Below are 18,036 nucleotides of genomic sequence, written 5' to 3'. Positions count from 1 at the left end.
GTGAGGATCTAATCTTGTCCTGGTCTGTACAAACTCATCGAAAGCTTTCATTCCGTTTCACTGCCAAGAAGGTTAAGCTCCAGTACTGCACAACATTGCTTTCTGTTGGATTGACGCCCGGGGGCGGCGGCAAGTCACCCAGTGCGACAGCATTGAGCGTGTCATCAGCATAGCGCCAACTCCACACCTCGGAGCCCAATATCCTGGAGTTTTCTTCAATCACATCCCAGAGTCTGTTGTACGCTGTCGTAACCTTCGGAAAGAGTGTTTGGTCCTCACAAAAGTCAGGCACAGACTTGCTTCTGCACCTGTCAAGCTGCCGTTCTAGACCAGCTGCCATCATAGAGAGCTGCCATGACCAGACAACAGTTCCGTGATAAGCCGAGGTAGTGAAGTTTGCCGAGTAGACTGGCTTTCCACCATACGCAGGGTTCGCGACGAGCAGCCCAATGTTGGTGGTCAGTCCCGCAGGGAACGGCTGAAGAATGTGGTCAGCTGTTTGAGACAAGTAAGAGCTGAGTTGTGTCTGGTTCGTGGTGTTAAGAAGGAAGTGCCTGAAGCCGTCGTCGGAATTCATGACGCGCACCAAGTCTATATCATTATTGCCCTTGAGCGCCAGGCCATAGAACGTGACCGAAGAGTTGATTCCGTCAGCCTGCGAAGGGAAGGAAAACCCATTTGAGTCGACATAGTCGTTGAGCAACGCGCGGGCTTCATCTTTCTCAATAGTAACCTCGAAGAAGCGTAGAGTCTCATCTTCCCAGATCTGAGCTGCCGCTGTCGCCGTCTCAGCCCACTCAGGGTGTTCTGGAAAGAATGAAGCTTCGGAAAGAGCAGCAATGGCCCGAAGGCCAGCCGGGGCTATGGCAGTGTTGACATTGTACGGTATATGACCGCCGCCAAGGCCGTAAGTGCTGTCGCGCCATTCGCCAGTGATCTCGCCCTCTTTGAGATGAATGAGATTATCCCGTATCTGCCCGCCAGGACCAGCAAAGGCAGCCGTTGCATTCATGATCTTCTCGGCGTTGACCAGAGCTAGATCGTGGTATGTGTGGCCGGCATTATCCGGGTCAATGGTAGCTTCGGTAGACATGAAGGTGACTGCACGCTCCCGACCATCGGAGTTGTTGATGAAGTAATCCCTCAGAAGAATAGGGAGGAAGTAGTCCGTGTCGATCATGTGGTAATCATAAGACGGCGCTGTTGAACTGATGTTTTTCTGCAGGTTAAACCATGTTGCAAAGTCACCGATGCCTTCTTCGTGTGCAGCGCTTCCATCTGTCCTGTTGATGCGCTCCAGAACAGCACCAATACCGGCTTCGAACGTTCCACCGTCTCCTGTGCTCAGGATTTTCTCCATCAGCAACATGGAAATCATGCTGTCGCGACCGAAGTAAGTTAGAAACCGCCAGCCACCAGCGAGGAGTTTGTTCTTGTAGGACAAGAATGATAGAGATTCGACTTGGTCTGATGACTCAGAAACTAAGTCTTGAGATACTTGATTCAAAGTCTCCGTTGGGCCAAGTTGCTCCAGTTGGGGATAATTAAAAGATGCATTGAAGGCGTAAGTCCCAGCTGAGAACTCAACGGAATTGTTGTTTACCGTTATGGAGGCATCACATCCAATAGGGACGAATGCCAGCGTAGTCGTCGTTACGTTGTCCAGCCACAAACGCGACAAGATGACGCTAGATTCATCTGACACTGTGACGTTGATGGCGTCCTGGAAGATAGGGTATAGGAGGCTGGGCCCTTCGGTAAAGTCTCGTATTGTACGAATACTCCCAAGGATGGCTACGACCAGTGACGCCGAAGAATTGAACTCGATGTGCCCTCTCACTCCAACTACAGGTTTTTTTGTATTACTCGAAACCTCGTAAATAGGGTCGAGGCTGTTGCCGGAAGTAGAGGAGTTGACCAGGTTGATAGAAAGTGTTCCGTTAGCGCCATCCAGTGGCTGAAAGAACGATACGACGCCACTATTTCCAGCAGGCCAAGCGACCTAACCCAGGAGTCAGCTTCCTATGCCGCAAAAGATGAAGCGACTTGAGAGGATCTCACTAAAAGTCGTGGCCCGATGAGAGTAAGATTACTGCCCGGAAGAGGACTTGTCACTACGACTTGGGAAGCCGAATTGCAGTCCGAATAAAAATAATTCGTATATGGGGGGTCGTTGAGTTCAAGACGGACTGCCTCTTCATCGCAAACGCCAGCTGCACTACAAGTGCCTCCGTGGCTACAGGAATCCATGAGCTTTGACGCTCAACGTATGCTAATTATGGTCTTTGAAAACTTACTGTCGCCGTTGAACCCATGGGGTTTTGGTGCAACAGCCCCTGAGAAGCAGAGTAGCCCCTGTAACAAGGAGTGATAACTTCATGTTCGCAAAGATTCGGCAATATGGACGTACTAACTTCTGAAGGAAACTTCAGGTTTGCACATTGGCTCACGTGGATGAAGACGGAAACTGTCCAGGAACAACGTTTTATCTGCCGTATCGGCATAGAGGACCGTGGGCATGTCGTCATGTTCGCGAAGCCGGCCTCCGACGATTCTCAAGCTAACAACTCATTGCCGAGCCGGGAAAGGACATGTAACCAATGATGGTCCCTTTTCATGTCGAGAACTTGGAACATTACCCTGGTAATAATGCGCTAAACCTTAGCTTTTGTCTGTCCGCCATACATCATCGCTGTCCCCGCTCGACCAAGTGATCAACCAGCTTTCATGGTGTGCAGCTAAGATCAACATTGAACAAAGAACCGCGGTTGCGCCGTTAGATCATGGCGACCATTCCTTGGGGTACGAGGATGCGGGGAAGTAGAAGGTTCAACCTTGATCAATTGAGGACAGGTGATGGCTTAATCATCACGCTAGATACCTAGGTCGAAGATTCGTGTTGTCTACCATGGATTTACAGTGGTGGTGTTGAGAGGGCTTCACTGCTTATGTGAACCCCAATCCAGTGCTTTGGCTGTGCCTGCAAGCTCTGAATAGGTAGGGTATGTGATATAAGACTCGTGATGTGATTTGATACTTGATTGATGCTATCTTTCTGAATTACCGCTACCTACGTGAGTCAGATATACCCGTCTGATTCACCGATCACGTAAGCCGTGATTCACGTGCTCCTGAGAGCTGTGAATCCCAGATATCACTATCCTAAATCACCGCCCTAAATCCCCTAATATTGGTTCAACAGGTGGAGTCATTTTATGGTGAAATATCCAACGCAATATTTGAGTCCACGCTGCATTTTTCCTCTGGTGAACATTACCTTAAAAGGTAGATAAGGTAACAATGGCTCAAAGCCTAGAATTTAATCCCTACTACGCCAGGAAACTGTTTGGGCGTTGAAGTCGCTGCCTGACTGACCGACCATGGATCTGCAGAAATCCCAAAATAGCTATGACATCAGATGACAGGCAGCAACATTGTGTAAGGCTGACTAGGCCACAACACTGATAAAGACAAGGCACCTCGTCCAGTACACTTTTCCGCCCACACCCGTTACATCTTTCGACAGCAACTAAGTCAATGATTTCTAGCCTTCCCATCATCAGATCTCTCGTCTCTCGCCATGGTGAGCGATCAGTCCATTGCGAGGGGCTGCTTGGACCTCCTATCAGGGATTGAAAAGACAAAGTTAACAGTAATCGGGCTCAGTCAGAGTATAAAACGAGCAGAAAGGGCGCTTCTTGAGGCGGTCAAATGGCTGTCAAGTCTTGCGACAGTGGTCGAAACGATGAGCAAAGAGGCGGCTGCCCAGCCTCACAGCACGCTCTTGCCCACCACCTTGGTCACTGGAATCAACTCAGCAATACAGGGATGCCACGCCACAGTGATTGACCTGCAGAGCTTGCTAGAAGATCCAGTGACTGATGGGGATGGGGATGTCTGGAATGCAGAAATCACGGCTCAGGTCATCAAGCTGGGCGGACAAGCGCACTCTGAACTTGACTCTTTGAAAATTGCGTTGGATCTTTGCACATTGTCAGTCTTGGTTCATGCTCAGCCAGGAAATCCTAAGCACAATCCACTAATATGCGAATTCAGTGCTTCTTCGCGCTACTTACAAGCCGATTTATCATTCAGGAGCGATGGTTCAAACCTATTAACAGTAAAACATTCGATCATTGAACAGGTAGCGAATCTCAAAGGGTTCTCCAGGGAAGAAGGGAAGAGTCTCGGGGGTACAGAACCAAAAAGTCAACAACTCCGCAACAAAGTTTCCTCCATAGCCGCCAACAGCAACGCTCCTACACGTCACAGAATACCCACAAGCTTCTCAGAAGTGACTCAAGAAGGCTCATTTCAAGATTTAACATTGTGAGTTCTGCATGGAACGTCACTCCCGCAAGATGGAGTAATATACTGCCGTTTCACGACTAACCCTTAAATCGAAAGGGCTCACAGCAATGAAGAGGAACCGCTTCAGTCAAGACCTTCTAATGACTGCGTTGCACAGCAGGTCGGATCTCAGAATGACAACAAGCCTTTGCAATCTTTGACACTGCAAGCGCTACCTATCAAATCAATCCCCCGACCTCCTGAAAGTACAAATTTCAAACCGAAGATCTATTTCCCTCAGTCTACATGGCTTCTGAGCATCTGCAAAACCTTGATAGAGGCATACGATACATCTAAACCAACAGAGAATAGACCCATGTGGGCTATCCGAGACGACACCCCGTCTATTTCAGGAGGTCAACCTGTTCGTTTCACCGACGCACCAGTATTCTCTCCCGACTTCAGCCTCATCGGAATTCCAGTCAACAGCGATACTCAAGGAGAAGTCTTAATCGTCCGCTCTTGCGATGGTGTCTTGAGCACAAGAGCATCTCTCAACGCCGGTGACACATTGAACCCGGCGATCAGTCACAGTAACGGCATCATTGCCATCGCGAACGTTGCACCTGACCAGGAAACTTTCACATTCCACCATATTGAAACTGGGAGTATGGGCCTACTGAGACCGTTCCGCACAATTGTTTGTCGAGACAGACAACCCGTGCATGCCCTCCAGATGGCATTTACCCCCGATGACCAACACCTGATCGTGTGGTCGAAATCAACGTCCGAGGAAGACGACCCCAGCACCGCTGGAAGTAAAAAGTCCAAGAAATGGCTTAAAGAGCCGATTTCGATCCGTGTGTTTCAGATTAGCAACGGCGCTTGCGTCCGCTACATGGAACCACCTACATATCAGTCCTTCAAAACAGCTCTTACTCCCGACACAATGTTGAGCCGGAGCGTGTTTGCATTCCCGCGGCCAGGTCAATGGCTCGTGGCATTCAATGAACAGGGAAGCGACCAATATCGATTCATGGACGCCAAAACGGGCCAGACGGCTTTCAGGGTGGTGCCCAGGCAAGGTGCCAGACAGTTATGGCAGGCCGGCACTAGTCGAATCACAACAGAGCACATGGTCGTCGACAATGAAACGGAGACTTGCGTCTGCTACCAAGAGAGGTTGTCCTCCAAGGAGAGAATCATATTGGTTATGCGGCATCGGTTGGCTGAACATCAGATCTGGAGCCCCGTGACGAATTGGGCTACCATCCTCATCAAAGCTTCGATCCCAGACCGAGGAATACTGTCTGGCGACGGCAGGCGGCTCTGCATATTTCGACGGGACGAGCGCCGATTCGATATCTTTTCTTTGGACTCATGATAATGAGTCCAATGGCAGCTATTTTGGTCAGCGGCTCGGTTTACCTGAGTCGGTTAAGTTGGTAAAGTCGAGGTAGATGGTGATCGTCGGTTTCCCTTGTCTCATTGTGGTGCATTCTTGCGCCATCAAGACCATGCCTCATGGTGCGAGATACCACCAATCCCTGTATCCGCCCAGACATTGGACTGCATCTCTCCGACCGAAATAAATGACGAATCGCGTATGGCCTCTACAGCTAGCTGGCGTGGCATGGACTGTGGAGTTTATGTTCATTACAACAACCTGAGCCAAGGACATGCACATGCTGGCCCGAATAGACGCAGCACACCGACAGCCGACCTTCACGCCCGACTTCCATGTTACTTGACCATCTCGTAGATTGCGTGATGCTCTTATCTTACGCTTGCTGTCATTAGATTCGACAACATGAACCCCGGCTAATGAAACAAGGAGTTTGGGCGAAGACCATTGAATGTGGACTTCGACGGATAATGTGGCATTTTACTGTGCGGTCTGATTCGTTTTGTTCCTTAGTGAGAGGCTTGAACAGCCGGAGTATTATGCCATAGGAAAGTGACTGCTGCAAAATTTGTTACAGACAATCTAGTAGCGTCCATATCAATACAAACGTCGCATATACCAACATGGTTCGAGGATACCTGGCCCCGGCCACCATGATATCAAGAACCCCCACGTGGCGGCCCAGGATTGGGAGAAGAGGGGTAGGAGCATGGTGATGCCCGCTGTCTCTCCCAATTTGAAGTGGGCTTATGTATCCGAGGCCTCTGTTTGGACGATGCAACATGGCGCAAGAGCTGCTATGGTTTTCATCTTCCAGGTTCGACAGGCCCAGTTCGTCCAGCCCACGAAGGCTACGTGCGGGGCCAGGCCAGGTTTCTAACCTTGTATCAACCTCAGACCATGGATCCCGAGGATCTTCGCACATGGTGAGATTGGGACTAGGAATCTCGCCATGTGAGTTGCCTCCGAGATCGTCCATCCACCAAGTCATGGTGCAGAAATCTTGTGTCCGGCGAAGGCCCGAGAGAAGTACAAAAGATGGTCATTATCACTGTGGTGATTCCTAGAGCATCTGCCAATAGCCAAGAACGCAACACCTTGTTAATGTCTCTTGATGTAATGGGCGATGGCAAACTACGAAGAGAAACATACCTCGGCGACGAGTCGGCCGGAAAAATCCGTCAACTTGGCGAACAGTTCGCTCAACAGCTCAGGATCGGACTCTGACCTGGCTGCTACGAGACAGAGAATTCTTGAACAGCAAGAACTTCAGAAGACGGAGCCCCCTGTTCTACCTATTACCACTCTCTTCCGAAGGAACAAAGCCAACAAAAACCTTGACCAATTGGCTACTCAACCATCTGTTTATGACGACCCAGATCTAGCAAAGTACTTCCAGCCTACCGCAAAGTACGAGAATCTCCATCGCTTTGATCCCTCAGCACGATGGACCTGGGGCGAAGAACTTGTAAGACTATAAGCCCAATATTGGACCGTTTGAAATTGTGCTGATTCGCCTTTGTTCGACAGCCTCTCATCAACAAACTGGATTGGAAAATTACACTTTGGGCATGCATTGCCTTTTTCTCTCTTGACCTCGACAGAGGAAATCTCAGCCAGGCCAACACAGACAACTTCCTTGAAGACCTTGGACTCGACACCAATGGTATGCCAGATAGCCTCTCAATACCTGAATTAATCATGTTAAGCTGTGCTGACTGCGACTAGATTTTAACTTGGGCAACACTGTCTTCAGACTATCCTTCCTTTGTGCCGAATTGCCTTCTCAGCTTATCAGCAAGAAGTTGGGACCTGACCGATGGGTATGTGCTCGTGGTATGATGGTAGACAGCGACCTGACGGATATAGATTCCGACCATCATGTGCATGTGGAGCATTGTGGCCGCCTCTCAGTTCTGGCTCAGTGGTCGATCCAGCTTTCTAGCCTGCCGTGCTTTGCTGGGTCTTCTGCAGGGCGGCTTTATTCCGGATGTCATCCTTTACCTTGTATGTCCCGCTCAATGCCCTTCGCACTACGCCTACTGATCAAGACAAAGTCGTACTTCTTCAAAGGAACCGAGCTTCCATTTCGCCTGGCTCTCTTCTGGACCAGTCTGCGCGTCACTGACATTGTTGCCCCAATCCTGGCATTCGGCCTCCTTAGACTGCGAGGTCTGCACGGGTACGAGGGTTGGAGATGGCTCTTCCTGCTCGAAGGCCTCTTCACCCTCTCCATCGGCATTTGGTCCTGGTTCATGATGGCTGCCTCGCCCACGCAGACCAAATCATGGTGGAACAAGAAGGGGTGGTTCACCGAGCGAGAGGAGACCATCATGGTGAATCGTATCCTGCGCGACGACCCCTCAAAGGGCGACATGCACAATCGACAGGCCGTCGACTTCAAACTCCTCTGGAAGTCTCTCTGCGACTACGACCTATGGCCAATGTACGCCATCGGTCTGACCTTCTTGATCCCCGCCGGGCCGCCAGACTCGTACCTCACCCTAACGCTTCGGACGCTCGGCTTCGGCACGTTCGACTCGAACTTGCTCAGTATCCCCACGCAGGTTCTGGGTGCCATCACCGTAGGTCTAAATTTGGCGGTTGACGGAGATTGGGCTAACCACAGGCGAACAGATGCTTCTCCTGACGTATTATTCGGAAATCTTCAACGAACGGACATTCTTCGGCATACTTGCCCAGGTCTGGCTGCTTCCGTGCCTGATCGCGCTCAGGACGTTGAAGGATGACACGTCGCCATGGGCAAGGTTTGCCGTCTTAACCGTGTTGTTGTCCTACCCTACAGGTAAGTGGCGTGACTGCTATCAGAGCCGTACGGCCCGTTGTGCTGACATTGGTCGTAGCCCACGCCATGCAAGTCGGTTGGTGCAGCCGCAATTCCAACACCGTCCGAACGAGGACCGTCTCGGCAGCCGTGTACAAGTATGTTCCAAAGCAGCAGTTGATTCTTGCATTGAAGCAACCGAGCAAGAAGGCTAATGTGGGCCTAGCATGTTCGTACAAGTCGGAGGCATCATCCATGCCAACATCTACCGCCAGGACGATCGTCCCAACTGCAAGTTCATGCACCCTTGCAGACAAACCAGCTGATGCTAACGCACCGCAGACCGACGCGGAAACACACAGTTGACAGCCATCTGCGCGGCCAACATAGTCATCTACGTCCTCGCCAAGTCGTATTATGTCTGGCGTAACAAAGTGCGAGACCGCGAATGGGACGCGCTGACGAAAGAAGTGAGTAAACATCCCTACTGTACAAAGAAAACCCCAGCGCCTGTTCAAGGCTGACGTGATGTGTGTTCCCCCCCTCTCGCAGGAACGTGTCCAGTACCTCGAGACAACGACCGATTCCGGCAGCAAGCGCAAGGACTTCCGCTTCGCCCATTAACTCGCAGGCCGGCTAACCTGCAGGGCGGCCCCCTCCTACGCCTCGTCACCTGACGTCGGCGATGAACTTGGGGACGACAAACTTTGCAGGACCGCCCGTGAAGGCCTCGGTGCCGAGTTGATAGACTAGAGAAATGTTCAGCACGCAGGATACAACATGACCAGCGCAGTCGGTCTCCGGTAGCAAAAAAACTTACCCAGCATGTACTGCTTCTCGGCGGGAAACTGATGCTCCTTCGTGAGGTAGCTGAAGAAGAGCTTGACGTCGGCGCGGAAGTCGTAAATGTTGCCCTGCGCCGGAAGGAAGCTGTAGACCTTCATCGCGCCGCCGTGGTTGTAGCCAAAGTAGACCTCCCAGTCGTAGCCGGCAATGTTGACCTGGGCGATGGGCTGCTTGGCCTCGGTCAGGGGCATAACACCGCCGAACCGTCCGAGCCTGCACGTAGCAATTCAGTCGTCTCGTTCCCGTGATGTCGCCAGGCGTCGCAGGAAACAGAGGAGGGGGGGGGAAGACGTACCAGATCATCAGCTCATACTCGCCGCTGCTGTTGACGTGGTCCTTGTCCGTGTCGGTGAAAATGTCATAGGCGACGTTGGCCCGGATGTCCTCCCGATCGTAGTGCCACTGCGACTGCGTCGGCAACGTGTGAATGTCCGACACGAGGCGGCGCTCAAACTGCCGCGCGCCGTAGACGAAGCTCTTGACGTTGTTCTCGCCGCCCTGCCACTCCCAGTCGGAGCTCCAGGCGATGCCCTTGCCACACGACGGAACGCCGTCATAGTAGGTGGTCTGGTTGCCCGAGGTCGCGGCGTCCTGGCCCCAGGTATTGTTGATCAGCTCGTACCCATCCTGGGACCAGTACGCGTACTGCGTGGCCAGGGCGATCAGGTGCTTGATGGGAGGCATGATGGGCGGGCGCGATGGATGGGGCGAGGAGAGAAATGCGGAAGGGGATTAGTGTCCGTTTCGCGCCGTGCCGCTGAACCGTCGGCGGATGTCAAACACGTCGACCGAACAAAGGTCGATTGGCGACGTGAGCTCTCCTTTTGGGGACATTTTCGATCGTATCTCGAGCGGGACCTGCGGTAATTGCGTTCCGTTCAAGGGAGACAACGTGAATCATGAGCCCATGGTCTGGGCCTGCTGGCATCGCTGGGAACTCCGCTTCGCGCGTCACCTCATGCGCCGCGGCCGTCTCCCGGCGGCTTGTGAAGCATTCCGGTTCTTTTCTTGGCGATACGAGTGGAAAGCCACATCCGAGCTAGTAGAACGCAGAGAACAGATTGATTACATTAATGCAGCACTCAGGAGATGTTGATTGACCTGTGGCTGAAACCTTACGACCCTACCATGCCGAGAGTTCCAGGCAAAAGGGGGTGGCGCGGGACACATCCGAACTGACGTCGAGCTAAGCTAGCACGTACAGTCCAGTCAGTCGCCGCTGGGCAGCGACAACGTCCTTCGAGATGGTCGTGGGTTTTCAATTTTATATTATTTCTTGTGTATCACCTTCTAAAACCTGCCGCCCTCTGGCCCGCTGCTAGTCAGCCCAGGTGACAACTTGCCAGCTCGCCGGTTTGTTCTGCCCGTCAGGCGACGTGCCGTCCACCTCGTCGAAAAGTCTCGCGCGGTCGACAGCATCTTGCGCGAGCTGAACGGCCTCGTGATTGAACTCTTGCTTTGTATAATGCCATTGAATCTCAACCCCCGTCTCGGTCAAGAGTTCCATCTCTCGGGCCAGCTGAAATATTCCCAAGCTGTTACGAATGGTGCCTCCCTTGCGGTTGATGTAGACCTGCTCCTCGCTATTGTACCTCCATTTCTTGATATCTGTAGTCATCATGTCGACGATGGTGCGCGAGTCAGATACGAGGATCATCCGGAAGGGCTTTGCATCGCGCAACTGGCACACAACTTCCCCTTGGCACCGGTTCTCTATGAGTTCGTCCCGGCGAGGCAGGATACATTCTCGAACGTCCTGTACAGCCATGCGTGCCGCTTCAATCATGGCGCTCTGCGGGCTTGTGTACCAGTCAGACAGAATCTCAGAACGATTGTAGACGGACGAGGGCCCGAAAAAGACACCCGCGCCGCCGAGCTTGTGCTTTTCTCCCTGAGGCATGACGCCGGAGAAGTTGACAATGAGCGTTCGTGCTTTCATAGCAAAGTCGCTTTTCGAACCTATGGGTTTGCAGCTGTTATGCAGCGGATGCTCGGTGACGTAATCCTCGCGAACACAAAGCCAGGAAACTTCGCATTGCTCGCAGTAGTTGCTCGATGGCCACTTGAGGGGCGGCGTTGATGCCTGGCCCGATGACTGGTCTGCATCCCAGCTATCGTAGCCGGGGCCATCTGAAACTGGCAAAGCCGTATGGCTTTCTGAACGTGGCTGAAACTCTGGAATTGAGCCAATCTTGTTGAGAAGATCTCGCCAGGGAGGTATTTCCTGGCCCTCAGGTGTCGATTCTCGAGATGGTGCGTTCAACAATGTGGACGGCAAGGTCGTGGCCTTCAAGGTTCTGCTCTCGATGAGAGATGGCTCCAGGTTCCTAGACTGAACATTGGCGAAGGAGCCTGAAGGCCTCTCTGGCTTCTTGGCCTGATGGGGCTCCATGTGAGAATCCGATTTGCCTACGAGACTGTGGTTTTGGTTCGAAAGTGGTGTCATCGCGGGGATTGACACTCGGGGTCTGGAAGAATCGCGGAAGAGGTGCTCTTCGTGTGCATCAATGGTTTGAACAGACTCTGGCGGTGGCACCCACTTGGTCGCCTGGACCGGCTTGGGTTCTCTGATCAATCGGGCGGCCACTTCTCTGGCCGCCGCGGGCTCTGCGACCGCAGCCTGCTTGGCCACCGGCGGAGTCTCATAGCCCGGCGAGGAATACGTCGAGGGGGTCTCTTCCCTTGTCTCGACGAATCCCCGTGTCGGGACAGAGACTCTTGTCGCTGGCAAGTCTCTCGTCGAAAAAGACGCCTTCGTCGAGGACGACCTTTCGGATGCAGCGCGTTCCTGCCAGGTCTCAGCATCTTCACATGTCACAAGTACAAGCCGTGCGACATACCGGCAGCATCCACTTCTCCATGAGCCTGGGTCGCACAGGTGGGCCGTTGGGTCTGGTCCCGAGAGAGTTCGTTTCGGGGGCGCCATAGATCAGGGCGACGTCACACACGTGGCAGACGCGGCGGCTGTGCCAGGCGCACACGAGCTTGCCGTAGGCATCGACAGAGTAGCTGTTGGGGGTCTTGATGCCCTTGGCCGTGTCGCAGCTGAAGGCACAGCAGCATTCGTGGCAGATGCGGCGGCGGTGTGGAAGGCACACGGGCACGGCGTATTTGTCAAAGACGTTGTCGCCAAAGTCGAAGCCAAGGTCAAACTCATAGTTGAGGCAGCACGTGCTGCAGATGCGCTCCTTGTGATGGTAACAGACGAGCTTGCCGTTGGCGTCGTAATCCACCACCTCCTCACACCGCGGCTGATCCATGGGCGGCATTGTGCAATACGCAACGCGGCGGTCAGCGGGGGGGCCGACCTACTTGTGTGGGCGCGCACGCCACCAGTCAGCAGAACTTAGTAAGCGCAAGTCGTCGGTCGTGAGAGGGACTGAGACGTTAGAAAGCTTGGGTGAACCCGGGACACGAAGGCATCGCGTGATGGTCCGGGATGGGAGACGAGGGCGATGATGAGCTACATCATGAAAAAATTTGCCCCAGTCTGGGCAGCGCTGGGTGTGTCTTCCGGGTCGAGCACGCGTGGAGCGTCGATGTCATGAGACGCGGATGAAAGGGGAAGGGGCGACCTGGGTGCGTGGGGCATCCATCGGGTCCGTGCTCGCGCGTCAGTCGCGACTTCCCTCATCCTGCTTGCCTGCTCCCTGCAGGATGCTTGATTGCTATTCGATGCAGCGTCCTGCCTCCCTTGCTTTTCCTTCTTTGACTGATCTGGTCCAGGGTGTCATTGAGGAAGAAAAAAACCCGGTTGTATTGCCCCAGCTTCTTGCTGCCATCGGTCTTATCGATCATGCAGATGGCCATGAGCTTTTACATGGTACCTCAAAGCCCGCCTCCCTCCCATTTTCGTTGTTGGTGCATCTGGCGCTGGGGGTTTTCCCCCTGCGTCATTGGATGGGTTTGAAATGGTCATGTCGTATCCTGTTACCTTCTCCGGAAGCGCGGATGATGGGCGATTCAGGTACCGAACGAACTCTGGAGTATCGAAGACTGCATTTCCTCGACTACCTTGTTCATCAATTGACGTCCCATAGACTATCATCAGGAGAGATGCCACCATCCATCAGGGGGTATCTTGTATGTCGCTTGCCCGTGCCCAAAAAGAAGAAATCCAAACCCTCCGTTCTTTGCTCAGTGTCACCGTGACCGAGCTCCCATATTCATAAGGTACATGGTCATACATCAACGTCTCGGGAGCCTACTTCCACGCTTCGCTGTTTGCTCCCGATGCAACAATAAGGCGGTGCTTCACACCTGGGTCATGGCCCCGTGGTGCGCGGGATTTTGCCCGTCTCTTTGTGTCCTGTCGATACTGATCTCATAGTACGCCCGCGCAACGAGGCCAGCCTGAATAATCCTGACTTGGAATTAGTGACGCCCAACAGAGCGACGTGGGCTGCTTCGACTTACATGAGGAAGCCAAGTAGACCGGCCAGCGGAATTTCGTATCGCAGGTACGGGTATTCATACGTGCCGCTGTTCTGCTTGTCTACCATGTTGACCACCATGAGGATGAAGCAGACAAGCGCACCCAGAGCAAACAGCAGCTCCACGCCAAACTGGACGGAATACTGCACGTTCGGCCTGTCCGGTGATCGGCTGCCGCACATCTGGACCAGTGCCATGATGGCCCATAGGAAGATGACGCCCGACTACATGGGCATGTCAGCACAATTGTTGGATGCACTCCGTATCTGGACACCAATGCCGTTCGCAGTGCAACATACCAGAGGAGCCGTCAACCACATGGAATAGTAAACGGGATCAGCGGGACTCGTCGAGCCGTTCAAGTACCGCCCGCGGCGCGAGACGTAGATGTTGACGTTGAGCAGGATGAGCACGAGCGGCACGATGAGCGCCGCCTGCCGCAGTCCGTAGAACATGTAAATGCATTTCCTCCTCTTCTTCTGTGCTGGGTCTTCCGGTGGCACGTAGTAGTGTTGCGGCGGATGATACTGGAAGGCGGGCGGTGGGCGATGGTACGGGTGGGCGTGGGTGCCGCCGGGGCCATAGCTATTGGGGATGTGGGTGTGGCGCGACATGGCCTCTCAATTCGCCCGATTCTCCGGTGGGGTGGTATGGGTTGGAACAGATCTGGTGAGTCGCTAGGTATCGTATTGTCAGGGACGTCGGTCAGAGTAGTGGTGCTCCAGGCTCTGATGCACAACGGCGGGCGGGTCGAAGGATATATCGAATCCATCTATCCGGCGTTGATGTTCCGGGACGGTCGAGATGATAAGTACGATGAGAAAGGGGGAAGAAGGAGAAAACGCCGACGACAAGCCCACGACGAGCACGAGCGGCGCTGCTTGGTTCTTGAGGTCTTGGGCGGTTCAACTAAAGTGCTGGGCAGTCGACTTGGCCAGCATCTGAATGACGCAGCCGAGGAAGCCCCAAGATGCCCAGGCAGCACAGCCCGCCAGGAACCTTCCCACGCCCGTCAGGAGGGGTTCTTCCTCTGCTTCTGGGCGCACCTCAGTGGCCGCCTAGTGGCCCGGGCACAGTGATCAGAGGCGCTGTGGGAGGAGAGTTTACAGGGCGTGCTGCTTGGCGGTGATCCCCCTGGAAGATGCCCTGTGGGACAAACCATGCCCTGGCCTTCACCAAGAGGGGCGCCAACAGGGCCGCCAAGGCAAACCCAGCACACCACGGCAACCCAATTTCACAGCTCACTCCACACTTCCTCCTCCACCAGCCTTCTGCCCTCCGCCCTCCTTTGTCCGTGCCTCCATCCAATTCCATCATCCATCCATCCATCTACATTGCCAAAGATCAGCAACTCTGCATTCAACACTTGGTGCAAGACTCCAGTTTCGATGGACCATTCGACGATTCCCATCACGCTCCACCACTGGCTACCGATGTCTGGGCTCGTGCCCTCAGCGTCCCATTGAAGCGTCTTTCGGCATTGCAACTACCATTCCGAGTGCCGAGACGGTCGATCCGGGTCCAGCCCAAGCCTCATCTGAACAGTCCTCCCACTCTCCAAGCTCAAGGGCCGTTACACACTGGTCATGCTCGCAAACGAGTCCCATCGCATGCGTCGCTGCCGAGACCGACCCCTTGCTCTCCCCTGGGCATTGTCGGATGGATGACTTTTTGAGCGCCAACACAAAAGGAATGCCGCATGGACGGAACGACCCAAGACATCCTGACGCCCTGTGTAACCCCAACACATCGTCCTCTGCCTCCCTGGCTTGCTCGGCTTCGATCATCCTTCACCACCAGACTCCATGCAACACCGCCGCCTGCTCGCCCATCCATCGGCCACAAACCCCTCCTCGTCATGCACTACCAACCTCAAACGCCGCGCCGCCGCCCAGCCCGACAGGCCATCCCGTCGTGTCCGTCGGCACGACGGGCGCGCCGTGTCACGCCGCTCTGAGTAGTCTCCAAGCCGCCTGCTGGAGGAGCCGCCCGAAATGACGCCAACACCTCGGTGTGCCCTGAGCCAAGTCCTCGGCGCATAACGAGAGGGGCCGCAAAGATTGCGAGACGACGCTTCACAGGCAAAAGTCGTGAAAAAGCCCGTCTCGTGTCTAGCCTCGCCAAGCTGTCGGATTTGTCACCGCTTCACTGGAACCACTGGAACCCCTTTGAAGGCAGCCCTCGGCGTCGGCACATGTCAGACAGAGGCGAACGGATGTGTTTGCTCTTGTGAACGCCCCAGAAATCACAGCGTTTAGCTGTGCATGCTTGGGTGGCTGTTTGCCCTCCAAACTTGCCTCTTTCGGTCGTGCAGATTATCGCTGATCCTCCACGCCATGCTGGGTCTTGTTTGCGCTTGCCTGGTGGCTTGGCATAGACTACTGACTCGACCGTGAGGCCACATGACGATGCACAAGATACGAGATCAGTAATACCCCGTGCGGCTCCGACGAGAATGATGGGATCCGGTGTATTGGGCATTCTGGGAGGGTATGCCGTAAGATCTCCACGGGACCCAGATGCACACAGCCCCGTATCGCAGATCTGGTGCTTGACTGCCGGGCCGAGGCCTGACTCTTCTGCAACGGGCACGGTCGATATGGTCTATTGCATTCGTTTGGCCGGCACAAGGAGCTCCCTCCTACGCCCATCATGCGCAGGCGTCGACGGACCAGGGAGCCGTGGATCAAACATCAATTCTATGTCCTCCTTTCCTTCACGATTTTCCGCGCCACGTCACTCGCTCCTCCCCCCTCGCCAAACATGGTCGTAATATCTTCAACGAGCAGCTCAGGCCTCTCCCATGCCGCAAAGTGCCCGCCTTCGGTATGCCACCGTTCAAATACGACCGGCCCTAGTGTTCGCTGCCACGAGCTCGGAAACAGCATCAGATCCTTGGGAAACATGCTGATCCCCAGCTTAACCCCCGGCATGTATTCGAGATGCGCCTGCTTGTTCTTCACATGTCGTCCCTGTGCCTCCTTGTAGATCCGCGTGCTTGCGTCCGGCCCGGCTGTCGAGAACCAGTACAGTCCAACCCACGTCAACACTTCATCGTCGCTCCAATCGTATGCGTCCGTCCATTCGACCAATTTTTCGTAGATCCATGCCAAGAGACCGACCGGCGAGTCGGCCAGCGCGAATCCCAACGTTGACGGCCGCGTCGAGTGCATCCTGTTATACGCCAAGCCCTCTTCGAAGAACCAGTCCGTCCTAGCCTTGCGCTCGAGGTCCAAAGCCGAACTCGGCAGCTTGCTCTGGAGGTAGAGAAGCGGGTTCTTCAGCAACTCGGGCGGCTTGCAATAGACGTGGTTGAGATGCGACGCGAGACAGTGCTCGGGATACTGCCTGCCCACCATGCGCGTGATGCCGAACCCCCAATCGCCGCCTTGCGTCACTGCCGGGCTGTCAGTACCTGTCCTCGCTGCTATAATCCCGCCATCTCGAAGGTGAAACCGACCGTATCTGTCGTAGCCGAGCTTCAGCATGATTTTGTGGAGGGCTTCCGCGTACTGCGCAAGCCCGAACCCCGACTTGCCCACGCCGTCGGAGAACCCAAAGTTCGGCAACGACGGCGCGACAACGTGGAACGAAACCTCGGCGTCGACGCTCGTCAACAGAGGCAGGATCTTGACCACCTCGATAAAGCTGCCGGGCCCTGTGGGGTACCTTGGTCAGATTCAATGCACCTCTCAATCCAGACGACGAGCAAGGTTGCTTGGTGAACAGAAACTCACAGCCGTGGCAGAAAAGCAGCGGGATCGCATCCTCGGCTTGGCTCTCCTGATGCACGAAATGCACGCCAATGTCGCCAAAGCCGTCGACAGCCACATCCGTCTTGAAATGCGGCAGTCTGTTCAGCTCGGCCTCTTGGGCGCGCCAGTCGAAGCCGTCGCGCCAGTATTTGGCCAGCCGCGTTATGGCGGCGCGGGGGGTGCCGTATTCCCAGTCTTCGAGGACGGGCGCTCGATCTGGGTAGGTGGTCTGGTCGAGCTTTGCCTTGAGGGCCTCGATCTTGGCGTCTGGGACGTTGATCTTGTAAGGAACTATGGGTGTATCCATGATGGTGTGCCTGTGAGGTTTGCAGATGAGGTATCTGTGCTATGTCAGTGGCAGTAGGAGGGTTTGAGATATAGTCCTGCGATGGATATTGGTGCTATAACGAGCTCGTCAATCCCGCCCTTTGATGTTTGTTCGATTGCAAAGCAGCGTCGTTTTGGAATGGTAAGCGGGTAGGCAACGGTCACATTGCATGCACAGGATGTACATGATTTCC

The 18,036-nt window shown here is 54.2% G+C and overlaps 7 protein-coding genes across 7 annotated transcripts; 2 read left to right on the top strand and 5 right to left on the bottom strand.

The window, feature by feature from the left end:
- Positions 1-34: 34 nt before the first annotated feature.
- Positions 35-2,520, bottom strand: VDAG_02218 (glycogen debranching enzyme; the record flags this gene model as incomplete). The annotated part of the gene is made up of 4 exons (XM_009658247.1): positions 2,415-2,520; positions 2,298-2,374; positions 2,062-2,236; positions 35-2,002 (listed from the first exon to the last, which is right to left on the bottom strand). Exons 1-4 carry the CDS (start codon positions 2,502-2,504, stop codon positions 35-37), a joined length of 2,310 nt encoding a protein of 769 aa, XP_009656542.1. The 5' UTR covers positions 2,505-2,520.
- A 1,225-nt stretch (positions 2,521-3,745) lies between these two features.
- VDAG_02217 (uncharacterized protein) lies at positions 3,746-6,308 on the top strand (the record flags this gene model as incomplete). The annotated part of the gene is made up of 3 exons (XM_009658246.1): positions 3,746-3,993; positions 4,273-4,329; positions 4,663-6,308. 3 exons carry the CDS (start codon positions 3,746-3,748, stop codon positions 5,672-5,674), a joined length of 1,317 nt encoding a protein of 438 aa, XP_009656541.1. The 3' UTR covers positions 5,675-6,308.
- A 513-nt stretch (positions 6,309-6,821) lies between these two features.
- On the top strand, positions 6,822-8,846 carry VDAG_02216 (uncharacterized protein; the record flags this gene model as incomplete). Its single annotated transcript, XM_009658245.1, has 7 exons — positions 6,822-7,163; positions 7,226-7,361; positions 7,424-7,518; positions 7,565-7,702; positions 7,753-8,280; positions 8,333-8,501; positions 8,560-8,846. The coding sequence occupies 7 exons, from the start codon at positions 6,822-6,824 to the stop codon at positions 8,844-8,846; spliced, it is 1,695 nt and encodes a 564-aa protein (XP_009656540.1).
- A 303-nt stretch (positions 8,847-9,149) lies between these two features.
- VDAG_02215 (endoglucanase-1) lies at positions 9,150-10,010 on the bottom strand (the record flags this gene model as incomplete). The annotated part of the gene is made up of 3 exons (XM_009658244.1): positions 9,150-9,229; positions 9,301-9,539; positions 9,622-10,010. The coding sequence occupies 3 exons, from the start codon at positions 10,008-10,010 to the stop codon at positions 9,150-9,152; spliced, it is 708 nt and encodes a 235-aa protein (XP_009656539.1).
- A 634-nt stretch (positions 10,011-10,644) lies between these two features.
- VDAG_02214 (uncharacterized protein) lies at positions 10,645-12,595 on the bottom strand (the record flags this gene model as incomplete). The annotated part of the gene is made up of 2 exons (XM_009658243.1): positions 10,645-12,114; positions 12,167-12,595. 2 exons carry the CDS (start codon positions 12,593-12,595, stop codon positions 10,645-10,647), a joined length of 1,899 nt encoding a protein of 632 aa, XP_009656538.1.
- A 985-nt stretch (positions 12,596-13,580) lies between these two features.
- Positions 13,581-14,374, bottom strand: VDAG_02213 (uncharacterized protein; the record flags this gene model as incomplete). Its single annotated transcript, XM_009658242.1, has 3 exons — positions 13,581-13,689; positions 13,743-13,984; positions 14,060-14,374. 3 exons carry the CDS (start codon positions 14,372-14,374, stop codon positions 13,581-13,583), a joined length of 666 nt encoding a protein of 221 aa, XP_009656537.1.
- Positions 14,375-16,441: 2,067 nt separating this feature from the next.
- On the bottom strand, positions 16,442-17,822 carry VDAG_02212 (epoxide hydrolase; the record flags this gene model as incomplete). The annotated part of the gene is made up of 3 exons (XM_009658241.1): positions 16,442-17,157; positions 17,221-17,418; positions 17,498-17,822. 3 exons carry the CDS (start codon positions 17,820-17,822, stop codon positions 16,460-16,462), a joined length of 1,221 nt encoding a protein of 406 aa, XP_009656536.1. The 3' UTR covers positions 16,442-16,459.
- Between the last annotated feature and the right edge of the window lie 214 nt (positions 17,823-18,036).

Source organism: Verticillium dahliae, genomic scaffold (genome assembly GCF_000150675.1).
Source record: "Verticillium dahliae VdLs.17 supercont1.3 genomic scaffold, whole genome shotgun sequence".
NCBI classification, from domain to species: Eukaryota; Fungi; Ascomycota; class Sordariomycetes; order Glomerellales; family Plectosphaerellaceae; genus Verticillium; species Verticillium dahliae.
This window is presented reverse-complemented; position numbering and strand designations above follow the sequence as displayed.